This window comes from Furipterus horrens, unplaced genomic scaffold (assembly GCF_987537825.1).
Source record: "Furipterus horrens unplaced genomic scaffold, mFurHor1.1.pri manual_scaffold_4, whole genome shotgun sequence".
NCBI classification, from domain to species: domain Eukaryota; kingdom Metazoa; phylum Chordata; class Mammalia; order Chiroptera; family Furipteridae; genus Furipterus; species Furipterus horrens.
This window is the reverse complement of record NW_028327174.1, coordinates 3,865,262-3,887,192: the sequence shown is the minus strand read 5'-3', so window position 1 is coordinate 3,887,192 and position 21,931 is coordinate 3,865,262. Positions and strand designations below refer to the sequence as shown.

The 21,931-nt window shown below is 59.1% G+C and overlaps 1 protein-coding gene across 3 annotated transcripts; it reads left to right on the top strand.

The window, feature by feature from the left end:
- Positions 1 to 5,521: 5,521 nt before the first annotated feature.
- On the top strand, positions 5,522 to 21,683 carry BIK (BCL2 interacting killer). 3 transcript variants are annotated; one of them, XM_090272291.1, is made up of 5 exons: positions 5,522 to 5,579; positions 18,331 to 18,468; positions 19,772 to 19,879; positions 20,541 to 20,658; positions 21,216 to 21,683. In XM_090272291.1, exons 2-5 carry the CDS (start codon positions 18,338 to 18,340, stop codon positions 21,312 to 21,314), a joined length of 456 nt encoding a protein of 151 aa, XP_090128417.1. In that variant the 5' UTR covers positions 5,522 to 5,579; positions 18,331 to 18,337; the 3' UTR covers positions 21,315 to 21,683. The 3 variants fall into 3 exon arrangements, with proteins under 3 accessions (XP_090128417.1, XP_090128416.1, XP_090128415.1); XM_090272290.1 differs by lacking the exon at positions 21,216 to 21,683 and adding an exon at positions 19,027 to 19,093 and having other exon boundaries at positions 20,541 to 20,726; XM_090272289.1 differs by lacking the exon at positions 21,216 to 21,683 and having other exon boundaries at positions 20,541 to 21,156.
- Positions 21,684 to 21,931: the final 248 nt, after the last annotated feature.

Below are 21,931 nucleotides of genomic sequence, written 5' to 3'. Positions count from 1 at the left end.
GGGTCAGGGTCAGGGAGCCAGAGGGCAGGCAGGGAGGATGGTGTTGGTAAGGAGATGGTAGGAAAGTTCCTGTTGCCAAACTAAGCACCTGGCCTCGGCAGGGAAATGAGTACTTTGGCCTGGTTCACAGCATGGCCCCTTGAGGTTGATCCCCTTATGCTTCTTTAGCACAAAAGGAAACTGAGGCTCACGGAGGCAATGAGGCTGGCCCGGCCCCGTAGAAAATTTGCCCGGGTAGATGCCCCTGAGTGGGCTAGAATGGGTTCCATTTCTAACCTGAGAACCTCCAGTCTCACCCCCAAAGAAGGGTCACCTGTGGAAGGACGCAGGCCTCCACTTCGCTGGGTACTCTCTCCCAATTCCACCCCCCACTCGCCTCCATGGGAAGCCCCTGAGGGCTACAGACACCTGTCCTGTTCTGGAGCCACACTGTGCAGAGAAGACGCCACAGGGAGGGTCGGGAAGCCAGGAATGAGCAGCCCTGGCACTGGGAGTCAGACACAGCTGAGTTCAACCCAGGGTTTTGCTGGGCAGCTTCCTCATCTGTGAAATGGGCTCTCAGTCCACTGAGCCACACCAGTCAGGGCTCGTTGTTGCTTTTATTTGCATTTCTTCCATTATTAGTGGGGACATAGTAACATATACACATCCTCGGAAAAAAGGACAGGCCTGCAGGACTTGAAATAAAAAGAATTTATTTCCTATGAGAAAAAAAAAATCCCAGAATGCTTCAGTTTGCCAGGTACCCCTCATTCTTTTTTTAAATATATTTTTTATTTATGTTGACAGAGAGGGGAAGGGAGGGAGAAAGAGGGAGAGAAACATCGATGTGTGGTTGCCTCTTGCACACCCCACAACCAAGGACCCGGCCCACAACCAGGCCTGAGCCCTGACTGCCAAACTGGCGATCCTTTGGTTCGCAGGCCGGAGCTCAGTCCACTGAGCCACACCAGCCAGCCCCTCCTCCCCCCAAATTCTTCAAGGCAGGAGGAGAGGAATTCGAACAGCTGTCATTAGTGGCTGTGACACGGGGACGCCTGTGGGCCTGAGATGAGAAGCCTCCCGCGCCACCTCACCTGCCTGGCCTCAGTTTCCTCTGTAGAGTGGGAATCACAGTACTTACCCCTTAAGGCTGCTGTGAGGATGAAAGGAAGGGCGAGGGGCCATTCACCCACCCGTGAAGCAGTATCTGTTGCGGGGCCCACTGAGCGAGGTGCAAGGGAGAGAAATTGCACACGGATCCTACCGTCCTGGGGCTTATGGACCAGGTCTTCCTAGGGTGTCCCCTCCCCCAGAGCGGAGGTGCGGGCAGCTGCGTGGCTGCCGACACCGCGTGGGGGCCGCACCAGTGGCTGGGACCACTGTTATTGTTTAGAACACATCTGCTATCGCACCGATAAACCCAGCTGTCAAAGGGATGTTATTTCTGGATGAGAGGAGGTTCTGCAGGACCGGGGCTCCTTCCTGCCCGCACCCACGTGGGCCCGATCCCTCTCACGATGACCTGGGGCCCCGAGCCCGCTCCTGGTGGGGGCCCGCGGCGGCCGGCCGCGGCCATCACTGCAGGATGTTCGCGGCCTGCTGCCCGGGGCCTGCACAATGCTCAGGCGCAGACACCGCGTCCCCTCTGACCCGGATTCCTGGAATTGTCTGCTGGAGTGGAGGCCTGTTCTCCGTCGCCCGGACAGGTTGCCTGAGATTAGGTTATTTCGGTCACATTTGGTTTTTTGGCCCGAACGCGTCTCTTACATTGTTGTGGCCCTGAGCTGAGAGGCCTGGCTGGTTCAGCCTCTGTAATCTGCTCTGAAACGCGCTGGCCCTGTTTTCAATTGTGATACTACCCTTGTCACCAGTGAAACTGGCCTCTCCGGTTCCACCGAGCGCTCAGCATGCCAAGTACCCCTGGCAGCCATAAATCTGAGTCTTAATTAAAACCCTTGCTCTTAGCTGTTCCAAGTCTGATTCGTTGAGCTTTGCTTACTTTTATTTTGCAGTATCGCGTTGAGTTTTAATTTATGGAAAGTGCACAAACCTGAAGCATTCAGCTCAATACATGTTTACGTATGTACAGACCCCTGTGACCGCCATCCACGTCGCCCCAGAATGTTCCCTCAGGCCCCTTCCCAGCCAATACCCGCCCCTACCTCAAGAGGTAGCGGCCCATCTCACCTCTAACCCACAGATTAGTTCTGCTGTTCTTGAACTTCATGTCAATGGAATCATGCAGAGTTCTCTCTGGCATCTGGCTTCTTTCAATGAACAAAATGTCTATAAGACAGCTATTGTTTATGGCCAGAAACGTACTGCATGTTCATTGCAAAAATTACAAATACTCTATAAGAGAAAGAAAGGGCCACTTAATGTCCACGCCTGTTAACCGCCCTCTGCCTTCTAGTGTGTTCCTTACAGACCTTGTCAGGCAAAGGAAAAATATTTTCAGCTTAAATCAACTCCGATTATACCTGTTATTCTATAATGTTGTCTCAGGCAGCACAGCACAGCCCTCCCATCTCTTGGCTGTGCCGTCTTGAACCTGTGAGGACCTCTTTCTGAAGTTCAGTTTCCTCATCTGTGCAACGTGCAACGGGGATCCCACCCTGCAGAGGACCAGCAGGAGCGTACGCAATCGCCCGGCCAACACCAGGCTTTAGTTCGGGCCCCCAACTCTGGAAAGAAGAGCAAAACCCTTTGATGGGTGCTTCTTGATATTACAAGGCCTCTCTCAATGCTGGAGGATTTTCCAGACAAGGTGTCCCAAGGCTAGGGACAAAACAGGGCCATTGAAAACCTGCACAGGCGCCTGGTCCCCAGGTGGGCCCTGGATGCTGAGGCCAGCACTTGGCAAACACACTGGGCCAGCCCTCCCGCTCTGCTGCCCCGACCTGCTCCCTGCTCTTGGGTAGGGACGGTCCTCGGCTCTGGAAAGCACAGTCTTCACTTCTCTCAAGTCCTGGCACTAAGGCCATATCTTCTCCCCTTGACCACCCTGGCTGAAAGCCCCTTTCCTCCCCCTTGCTCTCCACTCACTGCCCGGCTTTACTCTCGCTCCTTGAATGCAGGCAGTGTGCCGGGCTGCCCTGCTAGGGTGCGTCATCTCTAGACCCCCACCATCTGCCACCCTGCCTGGCGTATTGTAGGTGCCAGTCAGCATTTGTTATATGAATAGCAAAATTACAGTCATATCAAGGACAAAACGCAACCCTGCGTTTGTGCCAGAGGACCTGCTGGGTAGCGGGCCCTGAAAACACAGAGAAAGTGGCTGTGGCCTCAGAAGAGGGGTTCACCAGGGAGGGAGGCCCCCAGCGAAGAAAGGGCTGCCCCACTGGGTCACGGCCTTTTCTTAGAGAGCAGGACCCGAACACAGGCCAGCAAATCCCCACGGACAAAGGGATACTGAGGCGCAGGACGGCTAGGGGCCAACTGTAGAGGGGTGGGAAGGGCAGGAGGCGTAGGGAGACCTGGGCTTGAACCTGCGTCTGCTGCCCACGCGTTCTGGCAAGTGGCCTCCTTTTTCAGAGCCTCAGTGTTTCCTTATCTGTAAAGTGGGGCTACAAGCTCTCTCCTCCCAGTGCACGGACCCCTGTGGGTGCTCCGGTGTCTGTAACACAGGGACGGCCAGCCCCACGCAGCCATTGTCAGGATTACAAAAGGTCATAGAAAGTGCTTGGTTCTGAGATTCCTTTGGGGACCTGAACAGATGGCGGTGACTGTTATCATTCGCCATCTCCCCCGAGGTTTGTTTGGGACTGAGAAGAAGCCCAGGTCCTCTACAGCCAATTCTTATTCAAAAAGTGTTTTTCCCCTTCTCTCCCTTTGATCAGCATATTATCTGGAGGCCTCACAAGGCAAACATTCTCACCCACCCTCCCTTGAGCCTTCTCTCCCCCATCTGCCCCCAAGCGGTCCTCCTTCCAGCCTCAGGTTTGCTACTGTTTACTGAACACCTACTATGTGCCTGGCACTGTGCGGTCAGCCTCCAGACCCCTTGGGAGACACTGCCACACTCTTGGTTGGTTCTTCTTGGCCCAGGGGACCCGTGTCATTGCCTCCCTCCTCATCTGCAGAGCGAATGTGGAGAGAGGCCCCTATTTTTAGGCTCCTCATGCCCGCCTGGAAGGCACCCTATGGCTCTTAGGGAGGGTCAGTGCCATCAGGCTCTGTAGGGCTGGGTGGAAATGTGATGTAGGGGAAAGCCCTAAAAGAAAAGATTAAAAAAACTCTCAGAGGCCAGAGAGCCCCCAGGGAGGGAGGGGCCTTGGAACTTAAGAGTTTACTAAACATTTTAGGATTATCTTCTCTGATCCTCCCTACAGCTCAGCCTGGGGGTGGGGGTCGGTGGGAGTGTGTTGGGGGTGGAGGGGGATGAGTGCTGTCATCCTGTTTATCCGATGGGAACACAGAGAGAAAGTAGCTAACACTCCTCACTTCAGAGGCGGGAAAGGGCGAGGGGGGCCCCAACAGGTAGCATGTGATAGAACTAGTATCCGGGGAGCCCCCCCCCCAGCCCCTGCTATTCACTGTCCTGAGAGGCTGCAGGACCGAGGTAAACAAGCGTTCCTGCTACAACGGTTACTTTGTAATTCCAGCCTGCCTCCCTCACCTCCAGCACAGACCCCTCACCCCTCCAGAAGCAACCCCCTTCCCAAACCTGCCCAAGGGCCGGGGCTCCACGCCATCTGAACCCTTTCTGATTTCTCCTCCCTCTCCAGGGCCTTTGGGGGTCGTCTCTGCTCCCCACTTCCCCCTGGGTTCAGGGACCCCAGAGTAGAGAGCTGGCAGACCCCGCTGTGGGAAGCAGAAAAATGGGGGTGCTGGGAGTGGTGCAGCAGGAAGGGTGGGGCGGGGCGGGGGTGCAGAAGTGGGAAAGGGGGTCGTTTCACGGGTATGGAGCTTCTTTTACCAGATGGAAAGTTATGGAGGTGGACGGGGTGATGGTTGCACCTTACGGGCGTATTTAACGTCACGAGCTGTACCCTCCAAAATGGTAAAGACGGTCAATTTTGCTGTGTGTGTTTTACCGCAATAAAAATAATTGAAAAACAAAACCTAACTGCGGGAACTGCCAGCACAAAGCACACGCGTATGGGAGTGCGGAATTCACGCGGTTCGTGCGGCACGTCATTTCGTCCCCTCGGAGCCTCAGTTTCCTCCCCGGCAAGATGGGCGTGGCAAGCGCCCCCAGCCTCGGGACTGCTTTGAGGGCGAAGGGAGGAGTCCCCGTAAAACGCTGGTGTTCTGTCCCCCGATCAGCCCGTGGATCCGCGCGCAGGACTCCGCGGAGCCCCCTGCGCGCGCCCGCGCTGGGAAAACAGCCCCCGCGACCAATCTGGCGGTCCGCGGGAGCAGGAGGCAGAGCGGGGTAAACAAGTAAACATCACACTTGTAGCAGTTGTGTTGCCAATCGTCCCGGCCCCGACTCTGCGCGCGCGCTGGGGGCCAGGGAGGCGGCCCCGGGGGCGGGCCCGGGCGGGGCGGGCCGTTTATATTGTCTCGCGCGGGCCGCCTGCTGCACACAATACGCCTCCCGGCTGGCGCGCTCCGGGCACCGTCACCGCTGGCACTGCCACCGCCGACGCGAGGTGAGTCCGAGCCCGGCCCCCCCCCCTGCAGCGACCTCAGTCCCGCTGTCGCCCGCCCCTTCGCCCCGCCGGGACCCGGCAGGTAAGCGCCCAGGGTGCTGCCCTGGGTGCAGCGCGGCTGGAAGGTTGGAGACCCGTAACCTGTCTTTTCCGGGAGGGCGGGTGTCGGATGTGTCACTTGCGGGAGACCTTTCGGGACACCGGCTCCGAAACACGGCCTCTCTGGCGGGGGCTCCAGGCCCCCGCGGGCGAGGGTGCTGGCGGCGGCCCCGCTGGCCTCAGTCTCCGCATCTGAGCGATGGTGCGGCCCCATCCACCCAGCCGGGAGGACCGGATGCCCTGTCGCCCCGCTCCGCTCTCGTGCGCGGCTTCCGGGCGCCGGGCACCCATGTCCTCCGGGACCGTGCTCACCGGGCCAGAGCGCGTTACTGCCAGCTCGGGTGTCCACTAAAAAGGGGAAGATGGCGTCGGGTACTGTCCCCGCGGGACCCGAGGCGCCGCGATTCGCCGCGATTCGCCGCGCACCTGCGAGGAGTCGGAGACAGGCTTGATTCCGCGACGCGGGGGAAGTCCAGAGCAGGAACTTGCGCGAGCGGGGCGCTGCCCTCACCCCACCTGGCTGCGACCTGCACAGGTGCGTCCTGCACAGGTGCGCCTGAGCGGCGCAGCGTAGGAACCCCGCCGGGTGTCGCCGTGGCCTGTTCTCGTGAACCCCGAGCCGGCCGGCCTGCCCGCCCTCGCGCGCTCGGCGCTTGGGTGGCCGCGGTGCGCGTTCCAACCGGTGACCCGCAGGGTTCTTGCCACCTGCCCGGCGCGGCCCAGACCTCTGGGCTTAGGGCTCTCGTGATGCGCTCAGGCCTCCCAGGTTGGAGTCGCGGTGAGAACCGTTAATGGTTACTGTAATTTTTGCTAGCACATACCTCCCCGGGGGGCCGGACCTTGTTGTTGCTGCTGCTGCTGCTGCAACATTTCTCCTGGGCACCTGCTGCGTCTGGGCCCTTGGAAGTTTTCTCCGTCAGCTTCGCTAAAGCTCCCCAGGAAGAAGGACTCAGCCTTATCCTTCCTCCATTCGGAAGGGACAGACTTGAGCTCTGTGCTGGCGGGCCTCAGGGTGGGGTCTCATCCCACAGATGGAGAGAAGGTGGGTGACTTTCTAGGAGGCGACAGAAATGCTGTCCAGCTTGAAGCCCAGAGCCGGGTTCTGGAACCCGCGGCTCAGTCACTCTCCATCCGTGCTGCCCCGGATGGGCGGTTCTGCGCAGCAGCCTCGGTTTGCTTGCTCTGGAGCCTGGGCCCGTGAGGGTTTTGACCAGGTGCAGAGAACACCCACAGTGGTGGTGGGCATCGGTGGCTTCCCACTTTAATCTTGGTCTGCTTGTTTGGGGCATGTTTGTATGGGGACCATTTCGCGCTTGTTCCTTCACTGGCCTGTCTCAAGTGGTGGCTGGGCCTGGAGCTGGGCGCTGGCACCTGGCTGCTGAGTGCTGCCGCCTCCACGCCGTCCCATCCCCCCGACTCGTCCCCTCCCTTCTCACTCCAGCATTTGGTGATTTCCCACCATCTTGTGAACCTCAGGGCCACAGCGCTGTCACCGACTGACTATCAGTGGCTTTGCCAGTCTTACCAACCAGCGTCAGGTTGTACAAGTTTATTTTTGCTAGTTTTTGTTTTCATATGTGTCCAGTGTCTGGGGAGACTGTGGGCTTTCAGCCAGTGCCTCCAAATGTCCTCCTGGGCAGGGCATCCTATGTGATAAACCTTCTGAGGGGGCTTGTTTTCGGTGGGAACTGTCTCTCGGCAGGGGTATTTCTCTAAGCACCCAGGAACCGGTGAGGCTTCCGAGGGGTGCATGAGGCTTAAAACAAAGGGAGTGATAACGCCCATTACACTCCCTGTGGCTGCCACCCTCAGCTCAATGGCTGCCTCCTCTGAGAAGTCTTTCCTGACTGCCTCATCTAAAAGTGCTGCCCTCCCTCTCCTCCCACCAGCTCCTCTGTCCTAGGACCTTATTCAGCTGCCTGCCGGACACTAAAGACAGTGTGAAATGGCCCATTTGGGCTCTCTTGGTGTGACTCACGCCAGCCTGCAGCTCCGTGAGAACAGGAGCACCAAATGTCATAGTCACAGTCCGGGCACGCCGGGGAGAAGCTGGATAGAAGGTTGTATGCGTGTTAATTACTGTCAGTTTTTAAGCGGTTAGTAGCTAAAAAAGCTGGATTTACTGGGCTGCAAAGAAACCAGAGAGCAGTGTTCACCCATTTTTTCACTTGGGATCGTGATCCACTCAGTTGTGTCTTGAAGCTGACCTCGGAGGCATTTTCCCCTCTCCCTGGAAAGCATCCTGTTTGTAGTGAACCTATTAAATTCGTAGACAATTAATGGCTTCTTGCTTCCCCTGCCTCGGACCTTGAGGATCCCATGAGAGTCTGGCTGTTTTTCTCTCTGCTTAGAACAATTCCAAGAGGTTTCAAGGAAGTCCCCGGCACGCTTGGGTTTTGTTTTTGGTGGCCACCAGGAAGCCTGCAGTGGCCTGGAAGGGACATGGGCACCTGACTCCTCCTCGTCCCCCTTTGTCCTGCTGCGGTTGGCTGGGGCCGGCCCTGGGAGAAATACGGAATGCAAGCAGATAAGGCCACAGGCCTGTCTTCCCTGTGGGCCCTGCGGCGAGCGTTGGCCTGGCCTAGTCGCCAGGCGCTGGGCAGGCTTGGGGAGGGCAGCTGATTTTCCTAGTGTCAATATTAGGATGTAACAACACAAAACACCCGCGGGCCTCGCGGGCACTGCACGGTAAACCTGTTTTTCTGGAGGCGGGTCACCCAGACGCGGCGGAGGAGCGGTACACACGCTAGAGCAAAGGAAAGCTCGCCTGGCTCTTTGGGGAGCTCGCTGTGATTTGAAGATGTAAGATGGAGAGTTCTTGATTATTTTTTTTTTTCCTCTCAAGAGGTGATCTGTGTGTGTCTGGCTTGGAGCTCAGCAGAGGCTCTGTCACGGCAGGGCAGAGAGGTCTGTGGACAGACATCGCAGGCCTGACCCTGGGTGCTCAGCATGGGTAGTGCTCCAGGCTCTCTGGTCCTTAGTGAGCGCTTGCTGTATACAATACCACGCATGCGTGCAGCGCCTCCTCACAGCTGCCTCCCGCCTAGGTCCTTCCGGCTGCCCTTTTACAGAAAAGGTGAGCGTGTGTCCCATCTGGGGTCCCCCAGCCAGGGTTGCCCGTCCCTGTGAGCCCAGCTCCGTCTCCCTCATTCTGTTTTACAACGTGCAGCCCTGAGCTGTCCGTGTTCACTGGGTCCCTGCACGGAGCAGGGGCAGACAGACAGGTAAACATTTAATGAGACCATAATGGGCTAAGTGCCCAATCCAGGTCTGTTTACCCACGGTGCTGGGACAGCAGTAAATTCTGTCAGGAGGAGCTGGATTCGGGGCCAGGCCTGGAGGAGGGAACAGGCCCCCCCAGGCCAGCCTGCCGGAGGCAGAGGGAGCGTGTAAAGGGTGGCTGGGGTGAGTCCAGGGGTGGGGGGCTGGGCCCCGTGGGACAGAGGGAGGGAATGGGAGTCAGCAAGTGATAGAGATCCTCAGAAAGCACTGCGGGGAGACCCCAAACTGCGGTCCATCTCTCTGAGCCCCTCAGGGTCTAGGCCCAGCAGGGCGTGACCCCTTAGTTACTTTATTTTTCATTTTAAAAAGATTTTATTGATTTTTAGAGAGAAGGGGAGGGAGGGAGAAGGAGAGGGAGAGAAGCGTCAGTGTGAGGGAGAAACGTGGACCTGTTGCCTCTCACGCCCCCAGCCGGGACCGTGGGGCCCCGCTGCACCCAGTGAGCCCACCAGCCAGGGCGCCCCTCAGTTCCTTTAGGGACGTGCCCTTCGAACTGAAACTCTGGACCAGGTGGTGTCCCAGCCCCTGACTTTCCAACGGTGACGGGAGAGCCAGAGGCCCGCTTGCTGGTGCCCGCGAGGTCTCTATGACTTGCAGAACATGGCCCCCCGAGTTTTCCTTTTCTTTCCTCTCATTGGACTGTTTACTGTAACAATACCACAGAGTGGGCGGTTCATAAGCAACAAGCTTGATGTCTCCCAGTTCTGGGTGCCGGAAGTCCAAGGTCAGGGTGCCGCAGACTTGCCTCACCTCCATGGAGAAAAGGGAGGGAGCTCCCCTGGGCCTCTTTCAGAAAAGCGCTAATCTAGCGGCCTCCCAAAGACCCCGCCTTCTGAAGCTGTTTCAGTTCGGGCTCCAACACACGCAGCGCTTGTTTTACCAATGAGGACTTAGGAGCCCCAAGGGGCGAAGGAACTTGTCCGACGTCTCATGGCCAAGCTGGGTGAGAACCCCGGCGTCCCTCGGCCAGGTGCCGCTTGGCACAGCCAGTTCCATCCAGGTGGGGCCCCGACAGCGGCCCCTCACTGCCTGCTCAGGTCTGCGCCCGACCAGGGGCCGGGTTGGCCTTCTGGGGGCGGCGGGGGGGCCGGGTACCGGTGAACCATCGGGCCATCTTGCTCGCGTATACCTGACAACCTAAAGGAAACTGCTCCTACCCCGGGCAGGTGTGACGGCGGCTCTGCACATGTACCCTTGTGCTTTTCCGGGTCCTAAGGGGTCACTGCGCCATCTGATACACTCGGTCCCCTTGGAAATATGAGCGGATTTGCTCCTCTCTCGCCTCTTTGTGATGCTCCGAGAGGGTCAGGGTTTGAAATCTTGGATCCTCTCCTGGTGCAATTGAGGAAATTGCGATCGGAGAGGTGGTCACATGCCCAGGGTCAGGCAGGACAGGGTCCACAGATGAACTGCTGGCTTGGGGTGATATATTTAATTATAGAAGTAATTGTACACTCCCTGGAGATAACACTGAAGTCTGCTCCTCCAGCCCCTGCCGGCCACCCAGGAATGCCGCGGGCCCCTCCCGAAGCAGCCACGTTTCCTTCCAGCTCTTCCACGCGTTTCCATTGTAACCAGTGAAATGCCCACATTTGCATAAATGGCCTCACAGCTGACTCCTCACCTTGCCCGTGTCGCTCAGCAGCTAACCACGACTTCTTTCCGTCTCCTTACACAGACGCCCACCTGCTTCCATTTTTACAGGGGCCGGCCTGCCCAACGGGTGTGGGTTTGGGGAGGCAAGGGGGTGCTGGTTTTGCACTGAGCTAACATTTCTGAGCCTACTGAGTGAGCTAGGTCCCCAGGGCGACCCCAGGACCTGGCACTGAATGGGGCCTGAACAGCGTGCACCAAATTTTTGGCCTGAACTCTGGCTTTAAAGACAGTGTCCTGGGGTTGGAGGCCAGGTTTAATGAAGCTCCTCCCCTCGGACGTGTGACAAGCCCCTCACCGCTGAACCTCAGTTTCCTTATCTGTAAACAGGGGATAACGTTCCTCTCTCCCAGAGGGTTAAAACTGGGGATGTGCACATGCATGCGCGGGACAGAAACATCTATTTGTTGTTCCACTCATTGATGCATCATTGGTGACTTATCGTGTATGCCCTGACCGGGGGTCGAACCTGCAACCTTGGCCGATCTAGACGATGCTCTAACCAGCTGAGCTGCCCGGCCAGGGCTCCATACCCGTACGCACCATTCTACCTCTGTTTCCAAGCCGGCTCACCCCTCCTGGGCTCAGAGGGTGGGGCACTAGCAGGTGGGACGACAGGTGTTTTTCCGAGGGTATCGACCCATTTTGCTGGGTCCGTGTATTTCTGGAGCCCAGACGTGGCTCTGATTGTGTGACGAAGAGGCTCTGAACTTCCGTTCTCAACTCTCTGGGGCCCCCATCTGTGAAATGGGGTGAACGGCCCCTCCTTCTGAGGGAGGTTAGACTCAGCAGATGCAAATAAAAAGGATGTAGGGGTCACCAAGGACACGAAGTCCCAGTCCCAGAGAGAGCAGTCCTTGTGTGAGGCCACAGAAGCCAAGCCGGGCCTGGACTTCTTGTCCCCATCTGCCCCAGCCCTGGGGAGGGCTCTGCGGGTTCAGTGGGGTCAGGCCAGCCCCTGCACTGCGTGCACATGGGGTAGCAGGACCAAGGGGCCATGGTCTCAGGGGTCCATTTCCAGCCACGATGTTCTAAATTAGTGACCAACACCCACCCATTCCCAGAGTGAACTTCCAACTTTATTTTTGCTTGAAATACCTTTCTCTCGCCTGACTTCTCTCTCCCTCCCTTTCCCCCCATTTCTTCTCCGTCACGTAAGGGAAGTGAACCCTGCCTTCCTAAACAAGCTGTTTGGGCATCTGCTGGTTCATAATGGCCGAGGCTGGGATCTGGACTTCCCCTGCCAGGTGGGGAGGGAGTGGGAGGAGGTGGGTGGGGGGTGGGGCCGGAAGGGGCTGGGTTATTCCTGAAATAGGCCTTAGAGGCAAATGGCTCCATTTCAGACCCATTCAAGCTGTGGACTGGAAATAATGATTTTTGATGTAGTTTTGAATCAGGGATGCCGGTGTGTGCACAGTAGGAGAAGTTCAAGAGCACAGAAGCACATGTAGTAAAAACCAAGTCTCCCTCCCACTCGTCCCAGAGACACCTGGTCACCCTCTTGACTGACCTGTGCAGATGGGAGTGTGTTTGCTTATGTCTGCGTTTTCATGCGCACAGCAGCGCCCGGGGACACAGTGACAAACCCTTCATTCCCGGCTGCATCCGTGTGGCCAGGCGCCTTAAGATCTGGGCCCAGTGGCACTGCAGACCCCCTGGGCATCTTCCTCAGGGCAGCCAGGTATGTGCCGGGGTGTATGTTGGGTGCACATGTCCAGAGGTCAAAGGTTCCGTGCATCGGTGACTTTGGTAGATACGGACTGAGGGGACCCGGCTGCCGCCCTGCTCCTCACTCACTCCCTTCGGGTCTCTTCATCCCTGAACCAGCTCTGCTGGGAGCCCCAGCTGGGCAGCGCTGAAGGGCGACAGTTGTATCTCTTCACCCTCCTGGCAGCCCCCGAGGCTGTGCTGCTTCTATGCAGGAGAGCCCGGAGCCAGCCTGAGGCTGCAGGTCCTGGTCTCACAGCAGCGGCGAGCTGGGACCGGAACCTGGGTCTGTCCTGCTGAGGTCAAGGCTTCGCGGCGTGAGCGTGCGCTCAGGGCATTGGGCGCGGGTGCTCCAGCAAACAGGGCATCGCCCCACTCATGGGCGGGGCAGGGCTGGTGACCCGGAGAGGTGCGGGTGGGAAGCCCTCCTGGAAGAGACTGGGTGGGGACCAGTGTTCCCCAGCAGCCGCTGGCCCGGCACCCAGGACCCCCGTGACCAGGTGGCACTGATGGGGCCCCAGAGCTATCATCGCCTGTTCCAGCTTCGCTGACACGTGGCAGGGCTGGGTTTGGGGGACCTGAGGGTCTATACTCCCAGGAAGGGCCAGCTGTCCGAGACCCAGTGTGTGTGGGGGTGGGGTGGGGGCACAGCCTGTGACCTGCAGCCTCCACTGACCCTCCCTGTGACCCGTATGGTCCCTTCCACCCTCTGTGCCTTAGTTTGCCCATTTTCAAAGTAGAAGTGGGTCTGCAGGTCCCCGCCCCACACCGGCAGCCTTGGTTCTGCAGTCTGGCAGGACACCTGCACCTGCCACACCGGCCTGCACTGCGCTCGGGTGCAGCCCTCAGAGGGAGATGGCGTCTCCCCATTTCCCAGGTCTGGAAACTGAGGCCAGGCCAGGAGCGGGGGGCCTGAGGAGCCTGCCCCCCTGTGTCCTCCAGGGCTGCAGGTGTCCTCATGGCCGTGGGGGCGGCTCTCTTCTGCACGGAGGTTAGATTTGCATCCTGACCTCTGTGGGCAGAATACGGTTCCTGGCTGGTTTTTCCACTGAGTTGTGTAGGAGGGTTAAGGTGTGGGCTGCCTGGGTGGGCGGGGACGTGTGGCTAGGTGTGCCTGCCTTTCACCGAAAAAGCGCGTTTTAAACCACTCATTTGCAAATCTGCTGGAAAAAAATAGAGAGCCACTGTGGCCAGTGCGGTTGGCTGGAGACAGAAGGGAGCGGAGGCAGGGGCTGCGGGACCCCCTGGGCCCCCGGCCTGACTCTGGGGTCTGGGAAGAGGATGGTAGAGCCAAGTTCTTTAGGGACAGAGAGGAGTGAGCCAAGCAGAGGAGACAGGATGGCAGCCGATGGGCACTGCCCGTGGGGCACGGGCACAGGCTGGGGAGGCGGCCTGGGGGCGGGGGGGGGGGGCCCGGAGAGCAGCGTGGCACTGCTCCCGTGGGGACTGGGAGCTGAGCGGAGCTGTGACAGCGTCTGACCCGAGGCTGCTGTCTAGGAATCAGATTGGAGGGAGCCCAGTTGGAGACCAGACAAGCAAGGCAGCTGGGGCCGGGCCAGGCGGGAGGTGGCCGGTGCAGGGCCTCCGCCAGGGGGCCGGGGAGCTGGGAGGCCGCTGCAGGGCCCTGTGCCCGGTTCCCAGCCACGCTCCGACCTCGAGCCCCGGGCCAGCGCAGGCCTGGCTGGTTTCTCGGGAGCCCATCCACAGCGCCTCAATCGGGCTTTGACAAGAGCAGATGCTCAGACACCCTCCAGGATTATAGCAGCTCACGCTGCTTCTTGCCTGGACAAGGAACCCCCTGAGTTTGGGGTCATTATTCCCATTTAACGGGTAAGGTTAAACAGTGCCTGGACCAAGATCGCATTGCCAGGGCCTGGCAGGGTGAGGATGTCACCCAAGATTCCCCTGCCCCTCTAGAGGGTCTTCAGTGCGAATCTGAGGACGGGGAGGAACTGTGGCAGCTGTCCCAGGCCCACAGGGGGTGGGGACCCACAGGAAGGCGTGGACTCAGGCCTATCCCCAAACAGTTCAGTCCACTGGAGGAGGCAGCACCCCACTGCGCACCCACCCTGGAGATGGGCAGACACACTCAGGCCTCAGCCCCAGCTTGGCCAAGCTGCCAGTGGTCACTGTCCCTGGTCCGGCACCTGCCCCTATAAGGCTGGCAGGGTGGTGCCTCCCCATTGGGTGCCAGAGGATTCCAGGACTGTCTGCTGGTGGGCCGAGGGATGATGGGGCAGTGCGTCATGGTGAGCCTCAGAGGCCACAGGCCCTGTGAAGCCCCCTTGAGGACCCTTACCTGAGGGGGCAGCAGGGGAGCACACAGCGGCCTTGGGGAGAGTGTGGAGGGGGGCGGGGTGGAGGCAAGAGGGAACAGGGAGGCAGAATGCAAATGAGGGCTGGGGCTGCTTTCCCAGGGAAATGGTCATTTTCATAGACACTGAGCCCCCTGCGGCCTGGGGGCAGCCAGAGCTCTGGGTCCCAATGTCACGCCAGCTCAGGGGGGTTAACACAGGGTCAAGGGCACCAGTGAGCGCACCCGGCTTCCAGTCCATGCGGGAAAGTGACAGTTTCCTCCGCGATAAGCACGCGTTATGTGAGTCGTTCCTGACAGGACCTCATGTTGCTGTAAAGGCGTATTTCTTTTCTACTAAGATTTTCGGGTCGTCTTGTAGGGGTGCCCTTGTATTTTGTGGGCTATCTTGGATCTGGCAACCTTGAAACTCTTGGTAGTTCCAACAGCTGGTTCTCCACCTCAAATGTTGTCTCTGCTGAAATCCTCCCTGTCTTTTATTAAAACGACCAGATCTTCTCCTGCGGTTTGAACCGTGTATGTCTTTGCTCCCCGTAGAGGCTTCCTCTGAGGTGCTGAGATCCATTTACAATTTCCTCTGTTGAAGCCTCGTTTAAGTCACCTTTCCTTCTGTACTAGCGTGTCCGCCCCTCCCCCCACCACGCTTTCCTTTCTCTGTTCAATCAAGCCAGGTTGCTGAAACCCGGAATGAGAGGCGTGGCCGTGGCGGGGGCTTCGCCCCCCGGGCCCCTGGCCGCCAGGGACCATGGTCTGCCTCTCAGCCGCCTGTCTGCCCCCAGCCCTGAAGGCTAACAGCCAAAAGTCAGCTCTGGTCACGGAAGTGGCTTCAGACAATAGTACTTACATGTCATGGATCACCACGCTGTCGTCCAGTCTAGATTGCCCGCCACTGAGCGGAACTATCGTGTGAAGATGATACGCCCAGAACAGCTCCTGGGCTGGGTATTTAAATTGCTGACAGCTCTTTAGGGCTCTTAGAAATGTCACCGTGACCTTCCCCGATGGCTTGGTCGAGTCCCAGGGTCTTGGGCCTGCATGCTTTTAACACTGCCTGCAGATGCCCTCAGCAGGTGGCAGTGCCGCCACCCCCCTCGCCTTGGGTGCGGGCGCTAGGGCCCACCCTCCCCTCACCCACCAGGTCCGACCTGCCAGCTCCTGTCAGGGGGAAGGTGCTTGTCCCGACAGGTGCAGGTGGCATATGTCAGGCCTCGGGCCCTCTGTGGCCATTGTGGCCGTGTTTCCTGCCTGATCCCTGCAGCCCCAGCTCCCTCTCCGGCTTAGCTGCCTTCTCTGTTGGACTTTCACCTGAAACAGATGAAGAGCTCAGCCGCATCCCTCTGAGGAAAGCCACCTCTCTTGGAGACAAATTCCGGGCCCTTGTCCTCCCTCCTCCCTCGAACAATGCAGTCCTTATGCGGTTTCCTCCTCAAAGGCCAGAGGGCCCCAGACCCCTCCTGCTCCGCTGCGCCTTTGATGACGTCAGGACACGTCCGCCTCTTTGCCTGCGTTTGGGTGCGTTGTTGAGACTAACCTGGCTGGTCTCCTGCCCGAGACACTGGGAGGATCCCCAGCTCCCCTCCATCCCCTCGAGCCCGGCCCTGCCTCTGCTTTCTCCGCCATCACCCTGTGAGGCTGAAGCAGGTGGTGAGTGCACTCCTGTCTGGTCTCAGCGTCCCTTCAAGGTGCCCGTGCGCAGCCTGCCTGCGGTTCCTCCACCCCAGGAGCGGGAGATTTGGGATTCTCCTTCTTTGTTCAGGCAGATGTGCGGAGTTAGTTGTTTTTAAAAACCCAGGACAGCCCCGGCCAGTGGGGCTCAGTTGGCTGGACCATCATCCCAGAACTGAAAGGTCACCAGTTCGATCCCTGGTCAGGGCACAGGCCTAGGTTTCAGGTCTGCTCCCCAGCCTGGGCGTGTACAGGAGGCAGCCAGCCGACGCTTCTTTCTTGCGTCAATGTGTCTCTTTCCCTTCCTCTCTCTCTAAAAGTGACGAAAAAAAATGTCCTGAGGTTAGGATTAAAAAAAACCCCAGGACGTTAATGTAAGAAAATAATAAGTAAACACAAGGTCATCACGGTTGGCACCTACTCCCTCGGTGTTGCAGGCTCTGCTCAGGTCCTTACAGGAGACCCCCACCCACCCCCACAACCCCGCGAGGGGCTACTGAGACCGTCCAGCTGAGAAAATGGCGGTGCCGCCCAGCTAAGGGGCAGAGCTGGGACTTGGACTCAGACGCTTTGGTTCCCGAGGCCGATTCTTCATCCTTCTATTCCAGACCTAAAGGCATCTGTCTGGCACAGGGTGGGGGAAAGAACGGTCAGGCAAGTCATTGGGCCTCACCCAGCTGTAGCAGGTGACGGTGGAACGCTTACGGGCGTGCAAGTCACAGTGGTAACAGTCAGGGAGACCCTTGGCTGCAAGGAACAGCAAAGTCAGTGAAGGTGATGTGACCAACCTGGGGTTTACTTTCCTTACCTGTTCGGCAGTCATCGGCTTGTGTCCCTTCTATTTCAACAAGACCATCGGGGAGCCCACATCACCGCTCTGCTCAGCACTCTATACATGGCGGCTGTTCTTGGACTCAACACCTCAGTCATGAAATGGCTGGTGCAGCTCGGACCTTCCCTTCTGGGCCGAAGGCAGCAAGGAGAGGGAAGAGCTGCGCCCTTCCCACCCCCACATCAGATTTCTGAGACCTCATCGAGCAGGACTGGGTGGCCCGCCCACCATTAGCTGCAGGGCATGCTGGGCCAGTGAGGAACAGGGGTGTCGTGAGTGGCTTAGGCGAACAAGGATTCGGAGCCACCCCGAGGAAAATCAGTTCTATGAGCAGGGAAGCGGGGAGGTGAAGGACAGACGTGCCAAGACAGTGCAGGAAGAAGGTTATAACACATTCCCGTTTTTGAAATCACTTGTGTGTGTGACGTGCGTATCGGCTTAGAAGCAAAGAGTGGGGATTCGCAGGGTCCCTCGGCGAACTGGGACTGTGGATGATGAGTCCCCGTTTAGCTTACTTGCTTTCTCTGCTCAAGGGAAGCAGCAGACATCGAAAGCAGGCACCATCGTCCTGGCTGGTGTGGCTCAGTGGACTGAGCACTGGCCTTCGAACCAAAGGGTTCCTGGTTCAATTCCCAGTCAGGGCACATGCGGGGTTGTGAGCCAGGTCCCCAGTGGGGGTGTATGAGAGGCAACCACACATCAATGTTTCTGTCTCGCCCTCCCTCCCTCCCTTTCCCTCTCTCTAAAAATAAATAAAATCAAAAGAAAGAAAAAAAAAAAAAAAGGTGGAGCCCAGCCTTTGTCCACTATTTTGACAACAGACACCTGGGTTGTTTTTTTTTAATTATTTATTTTTTTTATTTGTTCTACACTTGGATTTTTTAGTTTGCCAACTGGTCTCTTAGGGGGTCAGTATTAGAGAGCCCCTTATATTTATACTCTGACTCTTCATTTCACAAAGAGAAAAGACAAGAGCCCTTATGCATCGTCTCCAGGTCCTCGACTTTAGAAATGCATGCCCGGGAACAGAGAGGCACAGTGACTGGCCCAGAGGCACACAGCCAGCGTGCGGCACTGGGCAGGGAGGCCGGTGGTGGCTGCAGCAGCGGTGGGGTGGGCGGGGGGCAGAGGCCGGACGGCTGAGTGAGACCAGGCGCACAGTTCTGGGCATCAGTGTGTGTCTGTCTTTTTTCCCCCAGAGAAGAAATGTCTCAAGCGGGACCCCTCTCCAGGGGCCTCGTTCTGTGCGCCTTCCTTCAGGAGCATGGCCTGCAGACTGTGGAGGCTCCCGACATGACCAATCTCAGTCTCCTCCCGTTCAGCTCTGAGCCACTGGGGTAGGTCCCAAGGGCCCCTCTGTAGGCGCCCCCCCACCCCCGCCCGGCCAGTGACCTTCAGGGGGCGTGGTGAGAAGAGCAGGCCCTCTGGGTTCCCGGCAGGACTCCAGAGTGGAAATTCCCCAGGTGTGGTCATGGAGGCAGGTGCCAGGAGGGAGGCTTTGCTGACCCCAGGTCACTGAGGGCGCCTCAGAGCCCCCAGCATGTCCACAGTCCCAGGAAGGACCTTGGACACCTGCCGTTGAAATGGCTCAAGCTTGTGGCCTTAGGACAGAGTGCCTCTTGGTCCCCACGACCATGGTCACCTGGTCAAGGCCTCTTAAGAGATGGATCCGAAGTAGCCTGAGGCCACTTCAGACACAGCTCTGGCCCGGGCTGCTAGGGCAGCAGAAAGGGGATGTTCCAGGATCACTTCCGGTTCTGGGTGCTCCCTGCTGCTTGAGGCCTTGGGGTTCTCTTAGTCATGAGGTCCCAGCCTCGGGGACAAGGGCTGGTTGGGGTTTCCGGGCTGCAGGGACCGAAAATGTGCCTTTTCCCTTTTCCCTGGTCTATCTGTAGATGCCAACAGGGGACGTTCAGCCTGGGACAATGTTTTCCTGAGGTCCCACAGGGTATGGGCATACAGGTGGGGCTTCGACCCACCTCCCTGATTGGCAGCCCGCCCCCCATTGCTCCTGGAGTAGAGAGAGCATGAGCCCCGGGGACTGGAAAGGTGGCCGGGGCGGTGCTGGGCCGGGAGACCTCTGGGTCTGGGGATTCCCAGGCAGCTGCCTAGTCACCAGCGTGGAATGTGCGGGCAAACCCCCGAGAGCTGGGCTGCACCCCGCCCCGGCGCCCGGCGGGGGAGGGGAGAATGTCCGGCTTGGAGGTTGGGTGGGAGTGTCTGCCTCTGTTTCCTTGAGGGACTCCGTTCATGAGAGTGGCGGGCCCAGTCAGGGACTGGTTAGCCCCTCCCTTCTCAGAGGGTGGTGACACAGGCGGTTTCAGGAGTGGGGACCAGGCAATAGGTCCCAGAGCTGCTCCCCACGAGGAGGGTAAGTTGAGACCCCTGTGGGAAGCCAGCCTCAGAGCCTCCCCCGAGGGCTCAGACCGAACCCAGAAGCCCCCTGCCTCCCACACCTGCGGACAGGACCTCGGTGGCTGTTTCTTCAGCCGAGTGGGAGCCAGAGGAGGGGCGTGGGAAGGCTCCTTGCCCCTCGCCCTGCCCTGCGCCCCATGAACCTGTGGCCCGATTGGCTGGGTGGGTCTGGGTGTGAGAGTCCCCAAGCCGGCCCGCCCCTAACTCCCTGCACCCTCCTCACAGGGACGTCCCTCACGAGATGGCCATGCGGCTGGCCTTCATCGGGGACGAGCTGGAGCTGAGGTGGACGCTGCCCCGCATCGCACAGGCGCCCTGGATGGCCGTGTACAGGTGACCAGCCCCTGCCAGCGCCGCCCGCCCCGGGCGCTGGCCTGCTGCTCCTTGTTCTTCCCGCCTTCGCCCCTGACAGCAGCCGCTTCTCCTTCCCTCGCTCGTCACGCCGAAGGGCCTTGGTGTAAAGTGACAGGTGGCAGTGTCCATGTGTCCTCCTGGGCAGACACTCAGCGCCCATGATTTGCCAGCATCCCTGTGGGTTCTCAGACCTCACAGAATTGCCCAAGGTGGGGGCATAGGAACCTTATTCAAGACCAGGGCCAAACGTGACGTGCTCTCTTGGTCTCCAGGGTGGCAGCCTTCTTTGGGGTGCCCAGGCCTCTATTCAAACAGAGCTCCTCTGCGGGGTGGAGCTGCTCCCCTGGACCTGCCTCTTTGGGGCTGTGGACAGTGGAGCGTTTTCCACGTGGCCGGCTCCACGTGACCAGCTCTAGAACGCAAGGGCACGTGGGGGAGGAGACGGGAAATCGGATGAGTTCAGGACCAGGAACGGCCCGTGGAGAAAGGCCCTCATTGCAGAGCCCAGGAAAGGGTGAGGGTGGCAGTGGGTGGCGGGGTGGGGGAGGGGGACAGACCCACTCCTCCCCATAGCTGTCGCCTGAAATGAAGGCCCGGTTTGCGAAGTAATGGCCCACGCCCCATTTCATCTGTCTTACAGCTTGGCTTTCACCTACAACCAGACAGGCCTGAGGGGCGTTCTCAGAAGTTTCCTGGGTGGCCTCACCAGCCTCAGGGCGAACCGAAGGTTCTGGTGCTTCCTGACCCTCAGGGCCAGGGTAAGCTCTGACAGTCTGCAGCGCTCCCTAAAGCGTCCCTCTCCGGTGGCCGCAGTCCCCACCACTACCACTTGGTCCCCGGCTTCACCTGCTGCCACTTCTGCCTGGTCCGTAAGGCCACGGGGTGGGGTGTGCTGACTGCGCACGCGTTGTGTGCCTCACCTGCTCCCCACCTGTGCCCACGTGGGTCCCTCGGCCAGGAGCACCCTCCTCTGGCAGACATGTCTGGTTCCTTGCTCACCTGCCCCAGGCAGGTGCCTCTTGACCTGAGCAGCTTTCCTGGCCACTCCCTGTTCCTCCCACCACCTCAGCCTGCCATCCCAGTTCCCAGCAGATGACAGCCGGGGGACCTGGCCTCCCCTCTGCTGGTCCTCAGTGACACTGTCCGCTCCCACCCCTCCGGCCGGCCTCGTCTTGCTGGACCCTGGTCCCCAGCCCCTCCCGTTCTGAGGTGCTCCTGCACCCCCGCCCCACCGCCCCACCGGGCGGGCACAGAAGGCAGGATGAACCCGCCCCTTCCAGGCCGCCTGCCCTCACCTCTCCACCTCCTCCGACAGGTGTCCCCGAACCTTGGCCCCAACCTGGGGCGCAGGCTGTCCCTGCTGCTGCTGCTGCTGGCGCTGCTCCTCAACTGGGGCCGCCACGTCCTCCAGTGACGGCTGCGCGGGTGCTGGGTGGGGCAGGCCCCGCCCCCGGACCACCACCCTGGAGGTGGCCTTGTTGATTTGCTGTCTTTTTAACTTTCTTATGCTCCCTTTTTATATTTAAATTCTGAGTGCTGGACACTCCTGAGGTTTCATACTTGTTTTTGTTCTGTCCTGTTTTGTTTTTGTAAGAGATGAATTACACCTCTGGGATCTTTAGGGTGACCTGCTCTCCGACCCCAGGGCCTGTCCCCAGAAGGAGCAGGTGGCGGGGGGAGTGCTGGCCGCACCCCCGTGCCTGCGATGCCGCAGCAGAGAGAAGCTGCTGGGCTAGTTTGTGAGGGGTGAGGAGAGCCCAATAAAATGTTGGTTTCCATTCGCCTCCGGTCCTGTGTCGGGGTGTATGGCGTGGGCTCCCTCTTGCCCTCGGAGGGAATGATGGCGGAGGGGAGGGCAGGGGAGGGCATGCTCCTAGCCACCTGCCTGCGTCACAGCCTCCAGGCTCATCCTGGCACCTGCAGGTGCTGCCTGAGCCCCAGGGAACGGGTTTGCTGCGGCCCCGCCCTGCCTTGGTCCTGAAACCTACCACTAGGGACCATTCCCGTGGGCTGCCAGGGCCGCTCTGCGTG